This window comes from Peromyscus leucopus, chromosome 4, assembly GCF_004664715.2.
Source record: "Peromyscus leucopus breed LL Stock chromosome 4, UCI_PerLeu_2.1, whole genome shotgun sequence".
NCBI classification, from domain to species: domain Eukaryota; kingdom Metazoa; phylum Chordata; class Mammalia; order Rodentia; family Cricetidae; genus Peromyscus; species Peromyscus leucopus.
In genome coordinates, this window is record NC_051066.1 from 4,475,608 (window position 1) to 4,501,849 (window position 26,242).

The 26,242-nt window shown below is 45.5% G+C and overlaps 1 protein-coding gene and 1 pseudogene across 6 annotated transcripts; both read left to right on the top strand.

Moving 5' to 3' along the window:
- Positions 1 to 453: 453 nt before the first annotated feature.
- Positions 454 to 24,833, top strand: Rabepk (Rab9 effector protein with kelch motifs). Of its 6 annotated transcripts, none has more exons than XM_028886076.2 (8): positions 463 to 711; positions 3,367 to 3,425; positions 6,803 to 6,960; positions 10,805 to 10,957; positions 19,400 to 19,561; positions 20,618 to 20,767; positions 23,936 to 24,085; positions 24,521 to 24,833. In XM_028886076.2, the coding sequence occupies exons 2-8, from the start codon at positions 3,373 to 3,375 to the stop codon at positions 24,811 to 24,813; spliced, it is 1,119 nt and encodes a 372-aa protein (XP_028741909.1). In that variant the 5' UTR covers positions 463 to 711; positions 3,367 to 3,372; the 3' UTR covers positions 24,814 to 24,833. The 6 variants fall into 6 exon arrangements, with proteins under 6 accessions (XP_037060407.1, XP_037060408.1, XP_028741909.1 ...); XM_037204510.1 differs by lacking the exon at positions 463 to 711 and adding an exon at positions 1,041 to 1,061; XM_037204512.1 differs by lacking the exon at positions 20,618 to 20,767 and having other exon boundaries at positions 454 to 711.
- Positions 24,834 to 26,014: 1,181 nt separating this feature from the next.
- LOC114704722 lies at positions 26,015 to 26,125 on the top strand (annotated as a pseudogene).
- The last annotated feature ends 117 nt before the right edge of the window (positions 26,126 to 26,242 follow it).

Consider the following 26,242-nt stretch of genomic DNA (forward strand, 5'->3'; position numbering starts at 1 on the left):
AAGGTAGTTCATTTATAGATAGAAATAATCATGGCCTTTACAGAGGACCAGCTCTGGGCCTTCATAGATACCCTACCACAATCCCTATAGAAAGCTTATGATTTCTCTGTTACAGAGAGAAGACACCCAAAGTATTAATAACTTTCCCCAAGATCAAACAGTCTCAGTGAACTTTTTATTCCCCACCCTTCACAATAGGACCTAGTTGTCGTGTTTGATCTCTCTGTTCAGCCTGTAAGCTCCCCAAGACCCAGGGCCTGTGGTCTGGAACATGCTGTCACCACAAACAGCAGTCATGGAAATGAACTTCTTTAAGCACCACAGCTTGAACCAGCCTGAAGCCTGCCTGCACAGGAGCATGCACATAAAGTCAACTCAGGAGGCTGGAGCAGAATTCAGGGTGGGCCTGGCTTACATAATGAGTTCCAGGCCACTCCTCCCCATCAGAAGTCACCACTAACGACTTGCTGTAACAAACTCCACTAGTCCTTTAAGGGCTGAACAAGGAATTGGAGTAATCGAACGGTATGCCAACCAGTACGCTGGGTTCCAGGCCGCTCTGACTTGTTTGGAGTGGCCGCTGCTGCCCGGAGGACTGCAGAAGCCCAGAGCGGTTGGCCTGCGCGCTTCCGGGGCCTGGGGAAGGGGGCGGGCTCTTAAGCCCCGCCCTGTGGGTGGAGCCACGATCTGGACGAGCAAGGGCTGCGACAGGTAATTTGGTGCTGGTCTGGAGGTCTTTGGCGGGGCGGTCTGCGGGATCCCGGCACTCGGAAGTGTGCCTGAGCTGGGTGGAAGGGACGGTGTCCCTGGTCTCCGGCCGGCCACATTAGCGGAAAGCAGGCAGCCATTTCTCTCTGACCCTGACTTCTTTCACGAGGAGATGTGGCCGGGAGAGGGGATGTAAAGGAGGTAGCTAGAAGAGTTCCCTCCCATGCGAAGCCGGCCCTTGGAGCTCCGACCCTGTGGTCCGCCGCCTAGGCCGCAGGTGGACCGGTGCATCTCTCCTTTAGTTCCATTTCTTCCTTCATTTATCCCTACTTCTTCTCTCTGCGGGCCCGTGGGTAAGTTATCAGAATGAATCTGAAGGACGGACATGCTAAGATTTTAGAATTTAGTCTAGATACTTTTCTGTTACTATTATTTTGAGACAAGAGCCTCACTATGTAGCCCAGGCTGGCCTCTATCTATCAGTCTACTGCCTCGAGCCTCCCAAGTGCCAGGTAGTGCACTACTGTGCCTGGATGACTACAGACGTTTAAATAGATAATTATATTCAAGGGTCTGAGTGTTTAGTTCAGTTAGCAGAGTGCCCGCCTAGTGAGAACGCAGACCTGGGTTCGATCCCCCAGTACAGGATAAAACCAGGCATGGTGGGATTTGCTTGTAATCATACCTTTTGGGAAGTGGAGGCAGGAGGATCAGAAGCTCAAGGTCACTCTTGGCTACATAATGAGTCAAGGCTAGCCTATGCTACATGAGACCTTGTCTCTAAATAAGTAAATAAGTTTGAAAAAAAAAGTTAATTACATTTAGAATGATTCCTGTAATAATGATGGCTAAATATACATGGTCATAAAGGAAACCCAAGCCCAAGTCCTTCTAATTAAGCCTCCCTGCCAAGTGTGTGTGTATTGCTAATAAAAGGGAAAGTTTCTTTAAGGAACCTTTGAAATGGACTTTATTCTCTCTCTCTCTCTCTCTCTCTCTCTCTCTCTCTCTCTCTCTCTCTCTCTCTCTTTTCAAGATAAGGTTTATCTGTGTAGCCCTGGCTGTCTTAGAACTCACTCTGTAGACCAAGCTGGCCTCGAACTTACAGAGATCCACCTGCCTCTGCCTCCCAGGTGCTGGGATTAAAGGCGTGTGCCACCACTGCTCAGCTTTTTAAATTTGTTTGGGGGGGGGGTCTTTATTTTTTATTTATTTCTTTTTCTGGAAATTGAACCCAGGGTCTTGTCCATGCTAACCAGGCACTCTACTACAGAGCCACATCAGCTCCTTGAGACCAACTGTAACTACTGACTACAAGTGTGCAAGTTCATAAGAAGGGAAGATAGGGGAGGCAGTAATTACCACAAAACACGTGTTGATTTTATTAACTCCCCAGTGGGTGAGGGGATTTAATACAGGTTATGAAAGGACTTGCTCTGTTAGGGGAACAACAGGAAGCCCAATATTGCAGGTGGGGTCCATAAAAAAGATACAGGTCACTCCACATAGCTGGGCCACATAGTGAAACACTGTCTCAAAAAAACAAAATACGGATCAGAAAGCTTGGTCTTCTATTTCATGCTGAGACCAAGATTTATCTCAGAATTCAGTATTACTCAGCTACTTAGATTGTTCTATCATATGTGTGGGGGGGGGGTTTGTTTTGTTTGTTTATTTGTTTTTGAGATAGAGTTTCTGTGTTGCCCTGGCTGTCCTGGAACTCACTCTGTAGACCAGGCTGGCATTGAACTCACAGAGATACGCCTACCTCTCCCTCACCAGTGCTGTGTACCACTATGCCTGGCTCTTAAAAAAATATTTTTAATACAAATTTTAAGTTAGTCTGCCAAATAATGTATTTCAGGGGGCTGGAGAGATGGCTAAGTGGTTAAGAGGGCCCAAGTTCAATTCCCAGCACCCACATGGCAGCTCGAAATTGTCCATAACTCCTGTTCTAGGGGATCCAACACCCTCATACAGACATACATGCAGGTAAAAATACCAATGTACATAAAATAAAAATAAATAATTTTTAGAAAACACTATGTTTCATTATGGCATTTTCATATGTATGTGTCCTACATTGTTCTGATTTGTATGCCCTGCCTTATTGCCCTCCCCATGCCTGTTTTACCTTTAATAAAGACCTCTGACATCTGATATGTGCCCCTCCCTCATGAGACTCAGAGACAGATGGGAAATGTGAGCTGAAAAACTTGAGTAGTTGTGTCAAGGCTGGGGGTGTGGCTCAAGTTAGACACCTAGCATGCATGAGGTCCTGGATCTGACAGGGAGAAGAGGAAAAGGCTGGATCTAGTGGCTGCAGTTCAAGTACTGAGGAGACTCAGACAGGACTGTCCAGAGCTGGAAGTCAGCCTAGACTACCGAAGCTTGCTTCAAAACAAAAAGGATTCACCCCTAAGTGTGGTGCTCTTGATTCGGATTGGCCAGAAGTTAGAAGGTTCACTCTCAAAGGTTTGGTGGGGTTTGTGGTTGTTCCTTCCCAGTTTGGGGGTCCAACCTGGGGCCTTGCCCATGCTGGGCAAGTGCTCTACCACTGAGCCCCTCCACAATCTAATAAAGGTTTGTGAGGGGCCCGGCCGGATTTGCTGTATTGTAAGAAGATGCCTGAACACTGCCTTCCTCTCTTCTGCATAGGGCGTCATGAAGCAGCTGCCAGTCTTGGAGCCTGGAGACAAGCCCAGGAAAGCTACATGGTCTGTAAGGAAGGATTCAGACACACAAGAGCTTGAGTTTTTGTTTCACAGACATGTAGTTTACTACCACATTTGAGCATCTCCGCGAAGGGGTAGCAATGGAACTGGTAATTAGACTCAGAGTCTGAGAAGGTCTTCAGAGGAAAGATAGGTGGGCAGTAATTATCACAGAGCAGCTGTTAATTTTATTAAACTCTGTTTACCAGGAGCAATGAAACACTGGCCATCTGGCATCCTCGGCCCCTACTCTTAGGTCCTCCCCTGAGCTGTGGCTCATTCTTAAGGTTTCAGGGAGTTGAGTTTGGGTTGTACTGGCTTCAGTGTCCCTTGGCTGCTTGTTAAACCCTTCATTCATCAGCTCACACTGGCTAACATCGGTGGCTGCTCCACAGGCTCCAGAAGTCCACAGGCAAATAGTTCCTCTGTAGTGAAGTCGGAGACAGCAGGTGGCGGAGTCTGGCCCACACTGAGGGGCTCACAGAAGTTGCAGAGAGGTGCAGTGTCCCCACAGGACTCAAGGGCGCCTCATGCCTGCTCCCATGGCCTGTCTTGCCGCAGAGCCGTCACCCATGTGCTGGAGATGTGTTCTAGGGTAAAGCCGTCTAGAGAACTGGGAATGTAGCTTGTTTGGAGAGCTCTGCCTCGCATGTACAACACCCCAGTTAGATCCTCAGCACTGAACAAGACAAAGCGGGCATCTTAACGAGGTCCTGTGCAATCAGTCTGTTTCTGCCTGTCTGTTCAGTCTCAACTACCTTTACATACTCTTGCTGTTTTGTTTGCTGTTGAGACAGACTCATGTAGCCCAGGCTGGTGCCTAGCTTTCAGCAATCCTCCTTTCTCAGCCTCCCAAGTGCAGGCATTACAGGCATAGTCACCAAGATTGACCTTGTTTTTTTTCAAAACAGGCCATCTAGTACTCAGGTACCAGACGGCCACTTGGAGTTCAGTGCTAGCTTGGGCAATGGAGTAAAATGCTGTCTAGAAAAAAAAAAAAAAGACAAAAAGAACTTTTATATTAAAACTATTCTTTGGCTGTGAAAGCACTGAAAAAGATATTCCTGAAGCTTTTAAATGGTCCTTTTACCCACTGGTCCAAGAGGGCTGTGAAGGCCGGGAACGCTCTGTCTCACTTGGCATCTTTCTAGATGTTTATCCTTTTTTGGTTTTTGGTTTTTTGATACAGAATTTCTCTGTGTAGCTTTGTCTGTCCTGGAACTTGCACTGTAGATCAGGCTGGCTGAAAACTCACAGAAATCCTCCTGCCTCTGCCTCCTGAGTGCTAGGATCAAAGACGTGTGCCACTACCACCCAGCTTTTATTCTTGTATATAGAGCTCATATGCTTAACTTTTTTACACCTCTGTTCCTCAACTATTAAAGTCAACCTACAGTAATAGTACTGATGGCTAGTGAGATCCACAAAGGAAATGAAGCCGAGGTTGTTGCTTTGTGAGCAGCGTGCATGGGACATTGTTAGCCATCCTTCAGGAGATGGGATACACAAATCTGAATGTCAGAACAGATCTGAGCAAGGAGGAAAGATCCAGAAATCACTTATAGTGACAGAGATGGGTGTCCATAGAAACCACCAGGACAGATGAAGTGAATCAGAAAAGCAAGCACAGACGGAGGGAAAGGATACTAGGAGAGTGAGAATTCCGAGGGGCTGGTGGGAAAGGGATCAGAGAGAAGAGGAAACAGCTGCCGGAAGGTGAGCGCATAGCCAGAGGAAGAGGTGTGGAGAAGCCAGGTTCTGGAAAAGGTACAGGAAAGTGGGAGGAGTCAGGAGTGCCACCATCAGAGAGCTCAAATAAGACAGGACCCGGGAATTGCCAGGAGCTGCTCTTACTCACTGAGTGCCCTGGCACAGGCCTGTAACCCCGCATTTGGGAGGTGGCGTCAGGAGCATCAGGAACTTAAGGTCATCCTGGGCTATCTGGAGTCCTAGATTGCCTGAGACCCTGTCTCAAACTAAATTTTGTTTTAAATATTTATTTACTTATTATGTATACAGTGTTCTGTCTGCGTGTATCCCTGCCTGCCAAAAGAGAGCACCAGTTCTCATTGTAGATGGTTGTGAGCCACCATGTGGTTGCTGGGAATTGAACCCAGGTCCTCTAGTACCCAGTGCTCTTAACCTTTGAGCCATCTCCACCCGCTTGGTTGGTTTGTTTCCAACTTGGAAGCTTGAGTTGCATTTTTTTCTGTTCAAAATCAAAATAAATGTATCGGGGAATGCCCGATCCTCTGTTTCAGCTTTGAGTCCTAGGTTTAGCTTCCATTTGTTTGAGGTTTCCAAGCCTGGAAAGGCTCTTAATGGATTTCATATAATCCTTATGGGGCTTAATCCATGAGTTCTGGAGAATTTTCTCCACAGGGAGACACTGGCTGTTCGCCAGGGCCTTGGCATCATAGTTGTCCCTATGAATATATGATATGAATATGAATATAATGTGATATGAATATGATATGAATATGAATATAATGTGATATGAATATGATATGAATATGATAATGCCCTGGCATTGTTTACTGACTCACTCCCTGCGACCTTGTAAGCTGTTTGAGTCTTCACAGCTCCCTTTAAAGGTAAAAACTGCCACAATCCTTGGGTTTTTGTTTTGTTTTTTTGAGACAGGATTTCTCTGTATAGTCCTGGCTGTCCTCAAACTCACTCTGTAGACCAGGCTGGCCTTAAACTCAGAGATCCACCTGCCTCTACCTCCCAAGTGCTGGGATTAAAGGTGTGTGCCACCACCATCCCGCAACAGTCCTTGTTTTTTAATAGAGAAAACTAAGGTTCAGAAAGGTTAAGTGGCTCCCCAAATGCTACACGTCTAGAAAGCACTGAAGCTCATTCTTGAACCAGGTCTGTCTGAACCTACAGACCATGATAACACTATCCTGATTGTGCCAAGGCACACCAGTAGACATCTCTCAGTTCCCCTGTCTACCACAGAGCTCCATGGGAGTCAAAAGTCCAGCCAAAATTGAAAAGTCAGAGACCGAGCAAAGGGAAGGTACTGGGCAAAGGGAAGGGACTGTAGCTGGTCAGGATGTGATGCTTCGCTGAATCCAGTGTGGAGTCAGTGGGACAGCTCAGCAGGGGAGGCACTTGCCCAGCAAGCCTGATGACTTGGGTTCCATCTCAGGAACCCACATCAAAGTGGAAGGAGACACCAGTTGTGTAGAGTTTTCATGTGCCCTCAGCACCTGCACCGTGGCACTTACACACACCATGCACATACTCGTGTACAATAGCAGGAATAAAATGTAAAGCATCAGTATGTGTACCAGACCTTTCTGGTGACCATTTTGTGAGGAATGGAAGACTATCTTCACACAGGCCTCCTGAATCTATCTTCCCTTTGGCAGGTACACTTTGACTTGTCCTGGAGACAAACCCTGCCCTCGAGTTGGCCACAGCTGCTCTTATTTGCCCCCAGTTGGTGATGACAAGAGAGGGAAGGTCTTCATTGTAGGGGGAGCAAATCCGAACCAGAGCTTCTCAGATGTGCACACTATGGATCTGGGTAAGATCAATGCTGCAGAGCACTCATAAAAATACTCACTCTGCTGGGTGTGGTGGTACACATCTTCAAAACCAGACTAGGGAGGCAGAGGTAAGACAACCCCCAGGAGTTCAAAGCCAGCCTGGACTATATAGAAGTGCCAGGCCAGGAAAACATAGACCCTGTCTCAAAATAATAATAATAATTGTAATAATAATAATAATAATACCAACTCGGGGTTGAGGATTTAGCTCAGTGGTAGAGCGCTTGCCTAGTAAGCGTAAGGCCCTTGGTTCCGTCCTCAGCTCTGAAAAAAAAAAAAAAAATAATACCAACTCACACCAGACACAGGGTTTTCCTCTTAAAGGGAGGAATGTCTTTTCTGGCTCCCAAGGTCTCTGCTGACTCTAGCACATGCCCACCTGTTCAGTGCATCCTTGTTGGGAAGAGTCTGTAGCGAGCCCCAGCAATCTAGAAATTGGATATTTATTAACTGTCTTAGGAGGCATCAGTGACTCCCATGTCTCCTCCCTGTCTCCTGTCGACATTCTAATTAATCATCAGGCCCTGACTTTGTCTCCTGCCCGGTTTGTCCCTTTCCATAGTTTGTACCACTAGCTTCTAGCTAGGCTTGGGGTCATTTTCACACCAGCCTCCTGGCTTCCATGTTGGATCACTCTGCAGTGCATACTCCATACCTACCCAGAAAGCGTTACTCTTTGGTTTGGGGGAGTGTTACTTTGTTTTAATGTAGTCTCATGTGGCTCAGGCTGGACTTGAAATCCCTGTGGATGTGGAACTAGCTGAGGAAGACCTTGAACTCCTGATTCTCTTGCCTTCATCTCTCAAGTGAGCACTATCACAAATCTGTGCTACTCCACCTGGCCCATGTAAGCTGACGACCAAACTCTGGTTTTCATGTGTGCTCTCCCATCTCCTCCTTCACAGATCTTAGCACATGTGATTACTTCGTGTACTTCCCACAGGAGTTTAAGGTTCTCAGAAACAGAGAGTGAGCCTTTTTTTTTAAGATTTATTTATTATGCATACAGTGTTCTATTTGCATGTATCCCTGCAGGCCAGAAGAGGGGAGCCTTTTTAACTCATAATTGTATCCCCAGAAACTGCTAGAGCATGTAGCCAATAGTAATAATAATAATAATACCAACTCGGGGTTGAGGATTTAGCTCAGTGGTAGAGCGCTTGCCTAGTAAGCGTAAGGCCCTGGGTTCGGCCCTACTCAGAGATGAATGAATGAATGAATGAATGAATGAGTGAAGCTGTGGACAAATTATTACTATGTGCTATCCTGCTATACAAAAGGCAGAAGTTGAAAATTAGTGAACCACATCTATGTTTGGCTATGGCCATATAGCATTTCTGTTATAATACACACACACACACACACACACACACACACACACACACACACACACATACACACATATATATGTGGGGTTTTTTTTTGTTTTTGTTTTTTTAAGACAGGTCTTCTCCGTATATCCCTGACTGTCCTAGAACTCACTCTGTAGAACAGACTGGCCTTCAACTCACAGAGGTCCACCTGCCTCTGTCTCCCAAGTGCTAGGATTAAAGGCATGAGCCACCACTGCCTAGCTATATATTAGTTTTTTTCAGACAGAGTTTCTCTATGTAGCCTTGGCTATCCTGGATATGTAGACCATGTTGTTTTTGAACTGACAGAGATGTACCTGCCTCTGTCTCCCAAGTGCTAGGAGCTGGGATTAAAGCTGTGTGCTATCACACCCAGTCCAAATATTAGTATTTTATTACATTTATTATTTTGTACATGTGCATAGCACACATAGAGATTAGAGGACAACTTTGTAAAATTTTAAAGATTTGTTGTATTATAATTATTTATTTAATTAGTTTTTTGAGACAGGGTTTTTTTGTATAGCCTTGGCTCTGTAGACCAGGCTGGCCTTGAACTCAGAGATCTACTTGCCTCTAGAGGGCTGGGATTAAAGGCACCACCACCACCCAGCTGTTTTATTTATTTTTGTAAATAGAGATGATTGGCTTAAGGGATTTTTTGTTTTGTTTTGTTTTTCAAGACAGGGTTTCTCTGTGCAGCTTTGCGCCTTTTTCCTGGAACTCACTTGGTAGTCCAGGCTGGCCTCGAACTCACAGAGATCCGCCTGCCTCTGCCTCCCGAGTGCTGGGATTAAAGGCGTGCGCCACCACTGCCCAGCCAAGGGATTATTTTAAGAAAAATATTTTATGTGTATTAGTGTTTTACCTGCATGTATGTATGTACACTACAGAAAGAGTTGGAGCCATTGGAACTGGAGTTACAGAGAGTGGTGAGCTACCGTGGTGCTAGGAGCTGAGCCTGGGCATCTGGAGTAACCACTCTCAACTGCTAAGCCTTTAATCAGCCCATTATCCTACTGGTTTCAATATGCATGTGTGTGGAGGGGTCTGGTGTGGTATATGCATGTGAGTGCCAATGCCCATGGAGGCCAGAAACATTGGATCCCCTAGAGCTGGATTACATGGAGGCTGGGAGTTAAGCTTGGGTCGTCTGCAAGATTAACAAGTGCCCTTAACAACTGAGCCTTTTCTCCAGCCCCAACTATGTCAATTTAACATACACACTTGATCTGTGAATGAGTCAAGATTGAAATAACAGAAATGAGGCTGTGAGCTGGCTCAGTGAGTCAAGGTACCTGCTGCCCAGCCTCCTCTGAGTTTGATCCCTGAAGCACACTTGGTAGAAGGAAGAAATTGAACTTTCCAAAGTTGTTCCCTGACCTCCATGCAGGTGCTGTGGCACAAATGTGTATACACATATGCACACATAAGAAATAGACTAGAAAATTTTAAATTGCCATGGTTGGGCCTCTGATAATAATTTTAGGAGGTCTGGCATCTAGCCTCCTGCGTGGCTACATGGCAACAGTTATTTAGAGCTGGAGTGTCACCTAGTGACAAGGTTTCCACCCACAGAGTTACCACGGTCTCTGTTTATACTATCCAGGCACTTGAATCTCTGCTCCCAGCACTAGGCCAAGATACCTTAAGTCCCTTTCAGTACTCAAGAAGCTTACCTTTTAGCTCAGTTATATTGTGACTGTCTGTCTGTCTGTCTGTGACAGCATCTTCCTATGCCTAGATTCTCTGCGTAGCCCAGACTACAACCCACAACCTTTCTGCCTCTACTTTCCAAGTACTGGGGTCCTGGACCACCATACCAGCTTCAATTACATCTTTATTACAAGTTATCAGTACCATGGTGACCTCAGCAAAGCCATTTGGACCATAGTATCCTATTACATATAGATTACTAACCGGCTTCATTTGCAGTTGTGATTACCTAACAGCAGCATGATACTTGTAAGGTCCTAGATTCGTGATTTGCTAACTAAAAGAATTAGTTGGTTTAGGCATCATTTCTCTGTTTGCCCAGAGATCACTTAGTCACTTAAAATGGTAGTGGGGGAGATTGAGATGTATATAGATATCAGGAGTGTTTTTCAGGGTCTAAGGACAGAAAATAGCAGCCCAGGCTGCTGAGAGAATGGAAACTGGATCCAAGCGGCCCATGGAGTCAAGCAGCTGCCTCTAGTCCCGTTAGTTACGACTAGCAAGTTAGTGCTGTCCATATGTCACCTGGACTCTGGGAGGAAGAATGGAGACAGTTTGACAGTTTCCGTGAAAGAGGCTTCATGGGCCAGGCAGACAGCCTGCAAGTGTGTGCTAGAGAACATTTCGGTATTTCGGTTTGAACGGGTTCCCTTTAAGGACTGACGGTTGGTCGTTTATGATTTCCCTCCCCGCGTTTGTCAGCCAGAATTACCAGCTGACAGTCCTGTCTAAGGACTGGGCAAATGTTTCCTAGGAACGCAGCGGTGGGCCGCGGCCACCAGGGAAGGCCTCTTGCCTCGGTATGAGCATGCCAGCTTCACCCCCTCCTGCACGCCTCACTGCATCTGGGTGTTCGGGGGTGCGGACCAGTCAGGAAACCGAAATTGTCTGCAAGTCTTGAATCCTGGTGAGTAGACAGAGGTTATTTTCTTCCTATCATACACATATGGATGCAGTTATGTTACAGTATATTTGAATTGCCCTAATTAACCTATTTTACCTTGCTGACCTCATAGAAATAGGAATTTTTAGATTTTTTTCTTTTTGCATTTTTAAATGTATATGTGTGTGTGTGTGTGTGTGTGTGTGTGTGTGTGTGTGTGCATGAGAGAGACCATACACATTCAGTAGTACTCATGTGGAAGCCAGTTGCCTCCTTTCACCATGTGGGTCCCAGGGATCAAACGCACCCGGCTAGCCCAGGACTCCTGACCTGCTCTCAAGTGATGGAATTATAGGACTGTCCCATGCAAGGTGCTAGACAGGGCTGAATTTTCTTTTGTGTCAAGTATTGAAATTTCTTTGCAGTGTTTGAAAAGTGTCTTCTTGGGTGTCCATTGATTGGTTTGAGTGTTTGTTATCCTCCCTGTCCTCCCTCTCTGCAGCGTAAATGCTTTTTTAAAAAATACATTTTGGGGGTTGGGGATTTAGCTCAGTGGTAGAGCAAGCGCAAGGCCCTGGGTTCGGTCCTCAGCTCTGAAAAAAAAAGACAAAAAAATAACAAAAAATATATTTTGTTTTGTTTTTCGAGAAAGGGTTTCTCTGTGTAGCTCTGGATTTCCTGGAACTCACTCTGTAGACCTAGCTGGCCTTGAACTCACAGAGATCCACTTGCCTCTGCTTCCCAAGGGCTGGGATTAAAGATGTGTATCAACACTGCAGGGCTAAAATACTTTATTTTTAAATTTTATGTGTATGAGTGTTTTGGCCGCATGTATATAACCATGTGCATGTAGTGCCTGAAGAGGCCAGAAGAGGGCGTCAGATTTCCCCCCAGAACTGGAGTTACACACAACCACCATGTAGATGCTGGGAACCAAACCTTTGGAAGAGCACAAGTGTTCTTTCCATCTCTCTAGACTCCTCTCTCTGTCTCTGTCTCTCTGTCTCGCTCACTCTCTTTTGCTCTCTCTCGCTCTCTCTCTCTCTAACCTGGGCTGTCCTGGAACTCTTTATGTAGACCAGGCTGGCCTTCAGCTCAGAAATGCACCTGGCTCTGCCTCCCAAGTGCTGGGATTAAAGGCAAGCATCACCATCATGGCTGAAATGTAAATGCTTTGAGGATAAGGGTTTGTTCACTCTTCCTAGGGACAAGAACACAATCGGATACAGAGTAGACATTCCACCAGCCTCCTGGTCTACACTGAAGCCATTTTGTCTGGAACACCATTATAGAGTATGATGGTTAAGCTGGGTTTGGTGGTACAGGCCTGATATCCCAGCTGCTTGAAAGGCTGAGGCAGAAGAATCACAAGTTTAAGGTCACTCTGGGCTAGAGTATGATGGTTGACAGTTCACATCAGGCCAGAGTGTAGGCAGGCGTAGAGTACTTGCCTGGCATGTATGAGTCTCTTGGTTTGATGCCCAGAACATGGGGGAGAAGTAGTTCAGGTCAGAATCTGTACTTTGCTATACACTATCCATGACACTATTCACCATGACCTTGAGCAAAGCCTCTGTCTCAGTTTTCTTTCCTGTCACGTTGGGTATTAATAGTTCCTCCCTTGTGAATTTGTTGAAGATTTAAATTAGCAGCTAACACTCACTCTCTGTTAGTTGCTGTATTGATACAGACAGAATTTGAAAAGTGGAAATTAGTTCTGGAAGTTCATCTTTAAAAAGACGGCAGTGTAGCTGGGTGGTGGTAGTGCATGCCTTTAATCCCAGCACTCGGGAGGCAGAGGCAGGCAGATCTCTGTGAGTTCGAGGCCAGCCTGGGCTACAGAGTGAGATCCAGGACAGGCACCAAAGCTATGCAGAGAAACCCTGTCTGGGGGGAAAGAAAGAAAGAAAGAAAGAAAGAGAGAGAGAGAGAGAGAGAGAGAGAGAGAGAGAGAGAGGAAGGAAGGAAGGAAGGAAGGAAGGAAGGAAGGAAGGAAGGAAGGAAGGAAGGAAGAAAGAAAGAAAGAAAGAAAGAAAGAAAGAAAGAAAGAAAGAAAGAAAGAAAGAAAGAAAGAAAGAAAGGAAGGAAGGAAGGAAGGAAGGAAGGAAGGAAGGAAGAAAAAGATGGCAGTGTGTATGTGTGTGCTCTACAGCCCAGGACTCCTGCCTCAGATTCCCAAGTGCTGAGTTCACAAGTGCTGGGACCCTTTCTTTTACACTCTGGGTGATGGCATTTATTTAAAAACAAAACAAAAACCCCACAGTGGTACACTGCCTATAATCCCAGCATTCTGAAGGCAGAGGCAGGCAGATCTCTATGAGTTTGAGGCCAGCCAGGGCTATGTAGTAAAACATTGTCATGAGACAAAAAACAAAAACAAACAGTGAAACTCTGGGAAGCTCCTATCAGAGAAATCGATTTGATTTGATTTTTTTGTGGAATATTACTTTACACTGTGTGAATAGATGTTACTGTGATTGGTTTAATAAAGAAGCTGACTGGCCAATAGCTGGACAGGATAAGGTTAGGGGGTAGAGCCAGACTAAGAGAAGAAGAAGGAGGAGGCTGAGGAGTCACCAGCCAGACTCGGAAGAAGCGACATGAAAAGTACATAGATGAGGTAAATGAGCCTCGGGGCAGCACGTAGATGAATAGAAACGGGTTAAGTTACGAGAGCTTGTTAAAGACAAGTCTAAGCTATTGACCAAGTCTCTGTGTGGCTATTTGGGAATTGACTGTCAGGACAGGAAAGTCTGCCTACATTTTTTATTTATTTTGGTTGTTTGTTTTTGCTGATTGTCTTGCTAGAGAGTATAGGCTCTCGGTCTTCCTGCCTCATCCTCCCGAGTGCTGCAGTTACAAGCGTGAGCCACTGTACCCAGGACTTAGTTCTGTCATTCAAGCCCTGCCCGAGATCTGCAGCTCTAGAGAGGGTTCATTTCGCTCTGATGTAGGCTGAGGCCTGTTCCATCTGCACATTCTTGTTGACGCTCACATGTAATGTACATGCCTTGTGTAGCATTTTGTATGTTGAATGCAGATCTTTTGCAAAAGGCAGTTTTTCTAACAAGAACTAATATTTGGTTGTGGTGGAGCTAATGTGGGAGTCTGACAGATCAGGCCTCAGTCTTCTGATCCACTCTCCAGAGACCTTCATAAGCTTCTGATCTCCCATATAGCTCTCAGGGGTGAGGGAGCACCATGGGAAGGATCAAGAGCTTGGTTTTTTTTTTTTTCTGTCCTGCCAGCCAGCTCCCAAATATTAACATAGAGAGTTCTTATTAATTATGAAAGCTCGGCCTGTAGCTTAGGCTTGTTCCTAACTAGCTCTTATATGTTAACCCATTTATATTAATCTACATTCTATCACATGGCATTACCTCTCTCCTATCTTGCACCCTGTTTCCTTTCCGTGTCTCCTGGGATCTCCTCAAGCGTCAATTATCTCCTCTTTCCTTTCTCTCTTTCCGGAAGTACCCCTTGCCTAGCTATTGGCTGTTCAGCTCTTGATTAAACCAATCACAATAATATATCTTCACACAGTGTACAAATATACCACAACTACTAACCTGTGATTCTTAATTATATTAGTAGTTTTTAAGGACTAGAGCTTTGCATTATGTTTTAAAATGAACTTATAGGTACAACACCCCAAACCAGAGTAAAAACATATATACAGTATAACAAAAATAACCTTAAATTTGTATCAACATATAAAAATCCATATCGATTTAAAATATTTGAGACTAATAGTTGTTCAAAAGTAGACTCAAGGGGCTGGAGAGATGGCTCAGTGGTTAAGAGCACTGGCTGCTCTTCCAGAGGACTCAGGTTCAATTCCCAGCACCCATATGGCAGCTCACAATTATCTGTAATCTCAGCTCCAGGAGTTCTGACACCTTTACACAGATACACATGCAGGCAAAACATACATAAGGTAAAAATAAATAAATCATTAAAAAAAAAAAAGTAGACTTGGCGGGGCTGGAGAGATGGCTCAGAGGTTAAGAGTACTGGCTGCTCTTTCAGAGGTCCTGAGTTCAATTCTCAGCAACCACATGGTGGCTTATAACCATCTGTAATGAGATCTGCATACGTAATAATAAATAATATATACATATATTATATGGTATATAATATATGTAACAAATAAATAAATCTTTTTAAAAAGTAGACTCAACAATCCACCCTTTTATCCCATCATTCTGTATCTCCGCTTTTTACCTTCAGTAACAGATCCCTGAATCTAATCTCCTTTGTTCAGCTTTTTTCCTGACCATGACCAACAACGACTTGTAACCAACCCCCCTAAATGATTACAAGCATCCATAACCCACCAAACAACCAAAAACCACCCCCACCCACCTCTTGGCAAGGTGGGTGTCATGTTCTCTAGACTGCTTGCTTCCTGTCTGGCTTGATGATGTCCTCAGGGGACCCGGAGAAAACTGGCATAATGGTCAAGTCCCGAGAGAGCTAGCTGTATTATTTGTTGTTTAGTCTTTATGTGATGGGAAAGTGTAGAGCTTATCTGAAGTCTTGGCTGGTTAGTTTGTGAGGCTGGACCATCTGAGCCAGCAGCCCTGAAGTTGTTTTGGATGCAGAATTTTGAAATAACTGCAACAGAGGCACTCTGAGAGGCTGGATCACCTGGGCTATCTGTTTTCATTGGTGTCTGGTTTCTGAAAACACTCATACTTTTAAAGTTAACATACATATCTGCATTAACACAAGCATGAAATATGCAGTGTGCGCAAGTCAGTCAAAGATGATTTTTTGTTTTATGTTTGAGCAGGTAGAAGGCATCTGTCAACTTTATAAGTCTTTTTGAACTGTATAACCCAACCTCTATCTATGCCATATGAAAGGATGGCATTTAATAATAAGTCATGAGGATTCTGTAGCCAACAAGATTTATTATCCAGTCTCAGCTGTTCCCATAGCATAGGGATCAGCATATACGTCAGCTGCCCTGTAGTCTTTCGTGGTTTCTTTTTTATATCTGTAGCCAAGATTTTCAGGAGGTGTTCCCCAATCAAATCTGATCTTTATTAATTTTGAAGAGAGCCATATCTTTTTCTTTTCTGTGGAAACAAAGGCACAACCTCTCCTCCAATGCAACATGTTTTTTTTACTTTCATTTTGAAATTAAGACATTCTTAAAATATATATGTTGGTTTAATTTAGCAGTTTCCATAATCCAATGTCCCTCGGCAGCTATTGTTTTTTGTACATTAGCATTTAAAAAATTCAAAGTCAACAAAGCACCATTGTAGCATGAATCTTAAAAGTTCTTATTAATAAAATCAAACCTGAGGCCAGTTATTGGGGTGAATACTGGAGTTTCAGAGAGACAGAACAAGCCACAGCTACTTCATCTCGCCAGTTCCTCAGATGATCTTGTTTCCTCAGACTGGAAGCTTCTCAGTCCTCATCCAGAATGGGTCTCTGCTGAGCTTCTACTCGAAAGCCTGAATGCTTCACCAAGCCAAATGCTTCTAGTTTCTGGTCTTCACGCCTTTATATCTTTCCTTTCTACCGTCACTCCCTGGGATTAAAGGCTGGCTTTCTGGGATTGAAGGCATGAGTCACCATGCTTGGCTGTATCCTTGAACAGATGGATTTCTGCCTCTGGAATGCTAGGATTAAAGGCATATGCTACCGCTGCCTATCCTAAGTATCTAGTGGCTTTTCTGTTCTCTGACCCCAGATAAGTTTATTAGGGTACACAATATTTTGGGGAACACAATACCACCACACACCATACAGGATCTAGATGTTCTGTGTATTTCACATCTTTTCATGGCTTATTCTTTTTATATTACTTTACTCTTTCTTTAAAGACTTTATTTTTTTTTTTCTATGACTGTCTATACCCATTTTTTACTGTATCTGTTTAAAGGTTTTCTCTGTCTGGACCAGTTTACTGTGCACCTTCTTCAACCTCAAGACAAACCCTAAACAGCCACACCAGCTGTGTGCGGCTCTGGCAACTAGCTCTGCACCCCGTGGATTCCCTGAGAGCTTAGCATTATACCAACCTGTTCACCACTCCAACTCCGGGAAGCTGCTGTGTCCACGACGTGGCAGGCACTTTTACCTAGCACACAAGTTGCTCAAGTGCTCTGCTGCACAGCAGGGTGTTGCTGGAGTTTTCCTGCCTGGCCCACAGTCAGGACAAATCTTTGTCACCCGCCAGTCCCACAGCCGCTCAGACCCGACCAAGTAAACACAGAGACTTATATTGCTTACAAACTGTATGGCCGTGGCAGGCTTCTTGCTAACTGTTCTTATAGCTTAAATTAAAGATTTATTTATTTATTATATATACAGCATGTATGACTGCAGGCCAGAAGAGGGCACCAGATCTGATTACGGATGGTTGTGAGCCACCATGTGGTTGCTGAACTCAGGGCCTCTGGAAGAGCAGCCAGTGCTCTTAACCTCTGAGCCATCTCTCCAGCCCCTCTTATAGCTTAAATTAATCCATTTCCACAAATCTATACCCTGCCTGCCACGCGGCTCGTGGTTTACCAGCATCTTTTCATGCTGCGTGTCAGGGTGGCAGCTGGCAGTGACTCCTTCTGCCTTCCTGTTCTTTTATTTCTCCTCTCTGTTAGTCCCGCCTATACTTCCTGCCTAGTCACAGGCCAATCAGTGTTTTATTTATTGACCAATCAGAGCAACTTGACATACAGACCATCCCACAGTACAGCCAAGTGCAGACCATCTCAGACACCTGCACTCAGGCCGTGGTCCTAATCATCCTCTATGTGGACCTGCTGGGTAGAGCCACTAGGAACCCGAGAACGGGCTTGCACAGGACATACAGAATATCCCACAGCAGCAGGGCCTCTTAAAAGAGCCCTGCCTCTGTATGCCAAGCCTACCCAAGAGACTGCTTTCTCAGGCCCTATGTGGATATTTGGGCCCCACATTGGACGCTATATGTAACGAGTCTTTTTCTGTCCCACCAGCCAGCTCCCAAATAATGACATGGAGACTTCTTATTAACTATGAAGCTCGGCCTGTAGCTTAGGCTTGTTCCTAACTAGCTCTTATATGTTATATTAAACCCATTTATATTAATCTACATTCTATCACATGGCATTACCTCTCTCCTATCTTGCACCCTGTTTCCTCTCCATGTCTCCTGGGATCTCCTCAAGCCTTGATTATCTCCTCTTTCCTTTCTGCCAGGAAGTCCCACCTATACATCCTGCCTTGCTATTGGCCATTTAGCTCTTTATTAAACCAATCACAGTAATATATATTCACACAGTATACAGATATCCCACAATAGCTCAGGCCCACCATCTTGCATGAGAAGGTGCTGAGTTAGTGCATCTGTTCCTATAACATTCATGTTTTATTTTGGAAGGAAAGAAACTCTGTATATACCCCATGTGGTGACATATGTTTTTTGTTTTTAAGACAGAATGGTAGAAAAGGCACAGACCATGATGTTATTAAAACTGTTCAAATTGGGGCTGGAGAGATGGCTCAGTGGAGCACTGGCTGCTCTTCCAGAGGTCCTGAGTTCAATTCTCAGCACCCACATGGTGGCTCACAACCGTCCATAGTGGGTTCTGATGCCCTCTTCTGGCATAAAGTGTACATGCAGATAGAGCACTCATAAATAAATCAACAAATTCTTAATCTATATATGGAATGTATCTAAAGCCCACAGCCATTTGCTAGCCATACCAGTAACAATGTAGTTTGACTTCAGTTCCCACTGAGAAGGGAGAAACTGACATTTATTTGTTACTTATTATTCAGTAGGTTTATTATTAGTGCCTCTACAATTGCAGCGATATTGTCTATTTTTTCTATATTGTCTATATTGTCTTTTTAATGTAGTTTATGTATGTGAGTGCTCCGTCTGCATGTATGTCTGCAGGCCAGAAGAGGGCATCAGATCCCGTTACAGATGGTTGTGAGCCACCATGTGGGTGCTGGGAATTGAACTCAGGACCTCTGGAAGAGGAGCCAGCGCTCTTAATCTCTGAGCCATCTCTCCAGCTAGTCTTTCTTTTTCTAGGCCACATTTTCTAGGCAACTTGGCACATTTGGCCTCTGGCATCTAGTGGGAATGGATTTTAGTGCTGCTGGGCTCCTGCATGGCAGAGACAGAGCTGTCAGCGGAGTGGGAAGACCTGCTCCTCATTGAACTTACAGCTCCTCAGCTTTGGGGAATTTGGTCTGTCTGGACGACCTCTGACATCATCCTGTTCTTCCTTGGTGTTGGAGAGTATGAGTCCCCTACCTGAAGTCGTGCCATGCGGGCCATGCCACGCCATGCCATGCTGTGCTCCTTAGAGACTAGGATACAAAGGTGACCCTGCTAAGCCCTACCAAGAGTCACGGGCAGGGTCTGCAGATGTGGATCCCCAGTACCTCAGGAATTAGCAGTAAAGTCAGAAGGCCCTCACCCAGGTCTTGCTTATTTTCTCTCTGGACTAGAAACCAGGACTTGGACCACGCCCGAAGTGAGCAGCCCGCCACCATCCCCAAGAACATTCCACACATCATCGGCAGCGATCGGAAACCAGCTGTATGTTTTTGGGGGAGGAGAGCGAGGTGCCCAGCCTGTGCAGGATGTGAAGTTGCACGTATTTGACGCAAGTATGGACTACGGGTGTGGGGGTCCGGGGGCTCCCTACCTGGCCAGGGCCACCTCAGCCTCCTTTATCTCTCACACAGGAAACAGGGTCTTGAAAAAAGATTTGAACTAAGTAGACTACTTGCCTAGCATGCACCAACCCCCATCCACACTAGTCCCTAGCACCACACAAACCAAGCATAATGGCAGATGTGTGTCCATAGTCCCGGCAGGTGAGATCAGGCCTAGATGAGGATACATGAAACTTGTCACATACAAAATACATCAAGAGGGCTGGAGAGATGGCTCAGCGGTTAGAGCACTGACTGCTCTTTCAGAGGTCCTGAGTTCAATTCCCAGCAACGACATGGTGGCTCACAACCATCTGTAATGTGGTCTGGTGCCCTCTTCTGGCCATGCAGACAGAACACTGTATACATAATAAGTAAATCTTTTAAAAAAAATACATAGTTTTTTTTTTAAAATAATTTATTTAAATTAGTCAATCAATCAAGCTTGGTTGATTGGTGCATGTCTTTAATCCCAGCACTCTGAGGCAGAAGCAGGCAGATCTCTCTGGTCTACATGGTTCCAGGCCAGCCACGGCTACACAGTGAGACCCAGTCTCAAAAAACAAACACAGGGACCAAAAGACAGCGGCTCCGGGCTGAACACAGCTCGGTGGTGACGCGTGAGCTCCGTCTGTGCAGCCCTGCACTTGATCTCCTGTACACCTGGAAAACAAACTGCCACAGCAAAGAGAGAGAAAACGACTCCCAAGGCTTTTCACAGAAGCAGCACACACCTTTATGTTAACAGTTCTGGGTTAAAGCTTACGGGACACATTTTTCAATCCAAAGCAAGAAATAGTTCCCTAGGGCCCAGACTTGAGGGCCAGCCTGCCAGTCACTGGCTTTGCGGTCTCCAGCCCGGAAGTGTCCAAGTAGAGGTTGGGTGGTAGGATGGAGATCTTGGCTGGTAGGTCAGAGGGAAGGCTCCACGATCACTCTTGGGCCACCTTTGCTGTGGAGGAGCCTGAAGAAGCATGCCACCTGGTGTCAGTGTGTTTACTTTCGTAGACACTTTGACGTGGTCTCAGCCAGAGACACATGGAAGCCCTCCGTCTCCCCGGCATGGCCATGTGATGGTGGCAGCGGGGACAAAACTCTTCATCCATGGAGGCTTAGCAGGGGACAAGTTCTTTGATGACCTCCATTGCATCGATATAAGTAAGTGTGTTGGAGGGCCGGGGGGCTGATGTGTTCAAAAGTCTTTAAAATGTGCTTGGAAAGAATTCATCTTCACCCTTCTGTGTTGGTAACTTGAGCGGCTGTTAGAGTCTTTCCTGGACTCCATGAAGCAAGGTCTGGATACTAAGGAACACGAGGCTGGAGAGAGAGCTCAGCCGTGAGGCACATGGGCTGCACCTTCCCACCACCCACAGGGCCAGGGGTGACCAGACAAAACACTGTACACCCCAAATAAGTGAGTTAGGTGGGTAGATAGACAGACAGACAGACCTGAAGAAGAAGGAGAAAGAAGGAAAAATATAATTAACAACTGGGGCTGGAGAGATGGATGGCTCAGCAGTTAAAGCACTGACTGCTCTTCCAGAGGATGACGATTCCAAGTTCCATTCCCTGCACCCACCGGCAGCTGCAGCGTACTCAGAACTTCCAGTCTCAGCTGACCCCTGCACGTGCCCACAGACCCTTTTACACATAAGAAATTTCTAGCTGGGTGGTGCTAGTGCATGCCTTTAATACCAGCACTTAGAAGGCAGGAGCAGGAAAGTCTCTGAGTTCGAGGCCAGCCTGATCTACAGAGTAAGTTCCAGGACAGCCAGGGCTACACAGAGAAACCCTGTCTTGAAAAACCAGAAAACAACAACAACAAAATAAAATATTTTATGTGTAAGGGCATTTTTCCTGCATGTATGTCTGTGTACCAACCACATGTGTGTAGTACCTAAAGAGGCCAGAAGAGGGCATTGGATTCCCTGGAACTGGAGTCACAAATGGTTGTAGGTGCTGGGAATTAAGCCTAGAACTTCAGGAGCCAAGCCAAATACATCTTTTTAAATTTTTTCTTTTTTCTGAGACAAGGTCACACTTGGCTTGCCTAGAGCTCTCTATATAGCCCAAGCTGGCCTTGAACTCCTAGAGATCCGAGCCACAGCCTCCAAAGTGTTGGGATTAGAGGTGTGCACCACCATACCCGACTTCATCTATTTTTTAAAAAGAGCAAAATATGGGCTGGAGAGATGGCTCAGAGGTTAAGAGCACCGACTGCTCTCCCAGAGGTCCTGAGTTCAATTCCCAGCAACCACATGGTGGCTCACAACCATCTGTAATGAGATCTGATGCCGTATTCTGTATACATAATAGATAAATAAATCTAAAAAGAGCAAAATAAAAATAAGCAGTCATTCCCCAACACTGAGAGCATGAGCAGGCCTGTCATCCCTTCCGGCCCTGCCCGCCCACTGCACTTCCCTGCAGTTTGTGTTCCCAGCCAGAGCTCCTTATGCTTTGGCTCCTGTTCCGTTTCTGGTCCAGATAATGGAGGTGGATGACCAGAACTGCATGTTTGTTGGCCTGCATGGTCAAAAACCCTGGAAAAAGGAAAGCTAGAGAGAACCTGAAGCTTGTCTTCACTTCTGAGGGCTGTATTCTGAGTCTTTCTGGATGTGAGTTGCATGGGGCAGGGACCTCCTCTTTCCTTGGTGAAGTTCCTGGAGGGTGGGTGAGTGCTTGTCTGCTCTTGAGTGATGGATGAGTAGATGAGCAAGGTCTGCCTGGCTGTAGACCACAGAACAAGGGCGATGGGCGGAAGGCACAAGAACTCCTGCGCAAAGTACTGTGTCCTTGGAAGCAGGCTCACTGGCTGGAATTCCTCCATTGGCTACAATCAGGGATTTCACTTCCCTTTTTTTTTGGAGACAGAGTCTATCTGTGCAGCTCAGCCTCAAACTGGCGATCCCCCTGCTGAGTTCAAGGGCTAGAGTCACGCACTCCCAGGCAGTTTCAAACAGGACAGGATTGGTTCTTGTTGTTTTGAGACAAGGTCTTTCTATGTAGCACTGGTTGTCATGCAACTCGCTCTGTAGACCAGGCTGACCTCAAACTCACAGAGATCCACCTGCCTCTGCCTCTGAGTGCTGGGATTAAAAGTGTGCGCCATTGTGCTTGGCCTGGTAATTTTCTAAGACTGCCCATTTTCCTGTGCCGAGGAAGTACTTCCTAGCTATTGTTTCTTCCTTCCCAAATGGTTTCTAATTTAAACCCCAGTGGTATGTATATACTTCATTTAAATGCTCCTTGGAAAACATGCAGACAGTTCTGCAGAAGTAGTGTTGGGAAGGAGTGCTGAGTGCAGCCTAGAGGACACAGGCCACGCAGCCTCGGTGTGACTGACTCTGCCACTTTCACGTCACTCTGTCTTCTCACCCTGTGTGCTCGTCGTCTATAAGAAGGAAGGATGTAGATAGAAGTGATAGCAGCTCATAGGGCTGAACAAGAGTTCACAAGTCATAGCCAGCACCCGTAAAAGTTGCAGTTGGAGGGGCTGGAGAGGTGGCTTGGCATCTTGCAGAGGACCTGGGTTTGATTCCTAGCACCCTATATAGTTTCAGTCCAAGGCATGAAACACCCTCCTCTGTCCTCCATGCACACGTGTGGTGCACAGACAAGCATGCAGGCAAAACATACATATGCATACAATAAAATCTTTAAAAAATGTGTTTAAAAGATGCACATACAGATGGACATGTGTGCCTGCATATCTGTGTACATGCACACAGTGAACAATTAAAGATGACATCACTATTAAAAGTTTCACATTTCTCAGTGTACTCCAAAGGACATCAGAATCCCACGAGATGCTTTTTAAAACTGTAGATCCCTGCTCCAGATCAGAGAATTATTCAAGCTGCTCTCCCTCAAAAACAGTTCTGCACACTGAACCTTTCTCTGTTACTTCTTAGAGATTTCCTGTGACTCATGCATGGTGTTCAACACCTTTAATCCCAGCATTCGGGAGGTAAAGGCAGAAGTTCAAGGCCAGCCTGGTTCACATAGGGCATTCCAGATCAGGGCTACCTAGTGAGACCCTGTCTTAAAAAAAAAAAAAAAAAAAAAAAAAAAAAAAAACAAGGGTCGGGCGGTGGTGGTTCACGCCTTTAATCCCAGCACTCAGGAGGCAGAGCCAGGTGGATCTCTGTGAGTTTGAGGCCAGCCTGGGCTACCAAGTGAGTTCCAGGAAAGGCGCAAAGCTACACAGAGAAACCCTGCCTCAAAAAACCAAAAGAAAAAAGAAAGAACACCTCCCTGTGGATGACCCTCAGTATAATTTGAAATCACATTTTGGCTCATGTGAAAAACTCTTTCTTGTGACAGGTGACATGAAATGGCAGAAGCTTAGTCCCACGGGGGCTGTGCCAGCAGGCTGTGCTGCCCACGCCGCCGTGGCTGTGGGAAAGCACGTGTATGTGTTTGGAGGAATGACTCCCACTGGGGCACTGAACACAATGTACAGGTATCACACAGGTGAGCAGGCTTCACTCTTGGTCTTTAAACAAATACGTTCTTTGAAAAGTGATGCAGAATTTTGTTGGGTTGTGGTGGTGCACGCCTTTGATCCCAGCACTTGGAAGGCAGAGGCAGGTGGATCTCTGTGAGTTCGAGGCCAGCCTGGTCTACAGAGCGAGATCCAGGACAGGCACCAAAACTGCACAGAGAAACCCTGTCTCGAAACAAAACAAAACAAAAAAACAAAAAAGCCCACAGAAAAACATGGCCTCTCTGTGTAGCCAGGCTGGTCTGAAAATGGCAGCAATCCTCCTGCAGCACCTCCTGAGCACTGGAATGGCGGGTGTGCACTGGCCCAGCCTGTTCTCCCTTTATTTCCTCTTTGTGGATTAACTAATGCAGGAAATCATTGACTGTTTCTGGAAACATCTGTCTCTGTCCCCCCTTACTTAGAAAAGCAGCATTGGACGTCACTCCAGTTCGATACTTTCCTACCCGCTGGCCGACTGGACCACTCCATGTGTGTCGTTCCGTGGCCAGTGACATCCTCCTCTGAGAATGAAGACTTGGAGTCTGGCATCCTCAGCTGCGAAGCTGAGGAAGGAGATGCTGCGGACAAGCATGGGACTCAGGGTGGTGGGTCACCTGAGGAGAGTCAGGCTAATGTGTTGCTCTGTTTTGTGTTCGGTGGGATGAATACAGAAGGGGAGATCTATGACGATTGCATTGTGACTGTAGTTGACTAATAAAACCCACATTTTTATTACTTGTTACTTTTTACAAAAGTGAAACCTCTGAGAGTCACAGTGCCAAATACTCTGCACGGTGTATTCCCTTAACCAAAAGGGGTGTGCACACCCATAGTTGCACATGGGAGGTGGAGACAGAGGGTCAGGAGGAACTGTCAACTTCAGCTACGTAGTAAATTGGAAGGTCAGCTGGGCCACAAGCTATCTTTAAAAAAGGACTTTGAGATGGCTCAGCAGATAAAGGTACTTACTCTTAAACCTGAAGACCTGAGTTCAAAACCAGGAACTCACGTGATAGAGCATCCACTCTCAGAAGTTGTCCTCTGACTTCTACATTGCAACAGTGAGTATCTATTCACATACTAGATGGATAAATGGATGTTTGGGTTTTTTTTAATCAAAAAATAATATCCATCTTGTATGGTGCACATCTTTAATCCCAGTACTCAGGAGGCAGACGCCCGTGGATCTCTATGAGTTTGAGGCCAGCCTGGTCTACAAAGTGAGTTCCAGGACAATCCAGAGCTGTTACATAGAGAAACCATGTCTTAAAACAAAAATGGACTGGAAAGATGGCTCAGTAGTTAAGAGGTCCTGAGTTCAATTCCCAGCAACCACATGGTGGCTCACAGCCATCTATAATGAGATCTGGTGCCCTCTTCTGGCCTACAGGGATACATGCAGGCAGAACACAGTATACATAATAAATAAACCTTAAAATATATATGTGTGTGTGTGTGTGTGTGTGTGTGTGTGTGTGTGTGTGTGTGTGTGTGTGTGTGTACGTATACATATATATCCCCCCAAACACCAATAGACAAGTGTTTAGGCAGGTCTGGAGTGGGCCAAAGCTCAAATGTTAAAATTGATCTTGTTCACTTCATGCTGGGTCAAGTAGTATATATATTCTCCATCTTGCACTCAACTTTGGTACTGGATAGCCCAGTGCAAACAATTCCATTATAAAGTTTTACTAGCAATAAAATCTGTGAATACCCAAACTAGATATTGGAGTAAACATTTATCAGTTGGAATCTCTTTTTAATATGCATTAGCTTGTCATTAGGAAAAAAGTGCAGACAAGGGGCTGCTGGAGACTTAGCTTATCAGTTAAGATCCTGTTCTCACAGAGAACCCAGGTTCAGTTCCCAGGACTCACGTGGTAGCTGACAACTGTCTCTAATTCCAGTTCCAGGGGATCCTATGCCTGACACTCTGCAGGCAAAACACTGATTGGATGTTCATGCCATTGTATGATGTGTGCATCCCCTAAACCTTGTTCAGACTTGGGTACATTACCCATCTAAAAAAAAAAAAAAAGTAAAAAGGCAGAGTATGGTGGTATATGCCTTTAATCCCAGCCTAGTCTACATAGTGGAACCCTAAAAAAAAAAAAAAAAAAAAAAAGGGAGTGCTAGTGCCCAGC

What these genes read in the sequence shown, in the direction of transcription:
- Rabepk (XM_028886076.2), top strand. Translation starts at nt 3,373, where the DNA reads ATGAAGCAGCTGCCAGTCTTGGAGCCTGGAGACAAGCCCAGGAAAGCT. An exon ending in TCTGCAAGTCTTGAATCCTG is followed by an intron (nt 10,958 to 19,399) that starts GTGAGTAGACAG and finishes TCTCTGGACTAG; the next exon opens with AAACCAGGACTTGGACCACG. An exon ending in CCTCCATTGCATCGATATAA is followed by an intron (nt 20,768 to 23,935) that starts GTAAGTGTGTTG and finishes TTCTTGTGACAG; the next exon opens with GTGACATGAAATGGCAGAAG.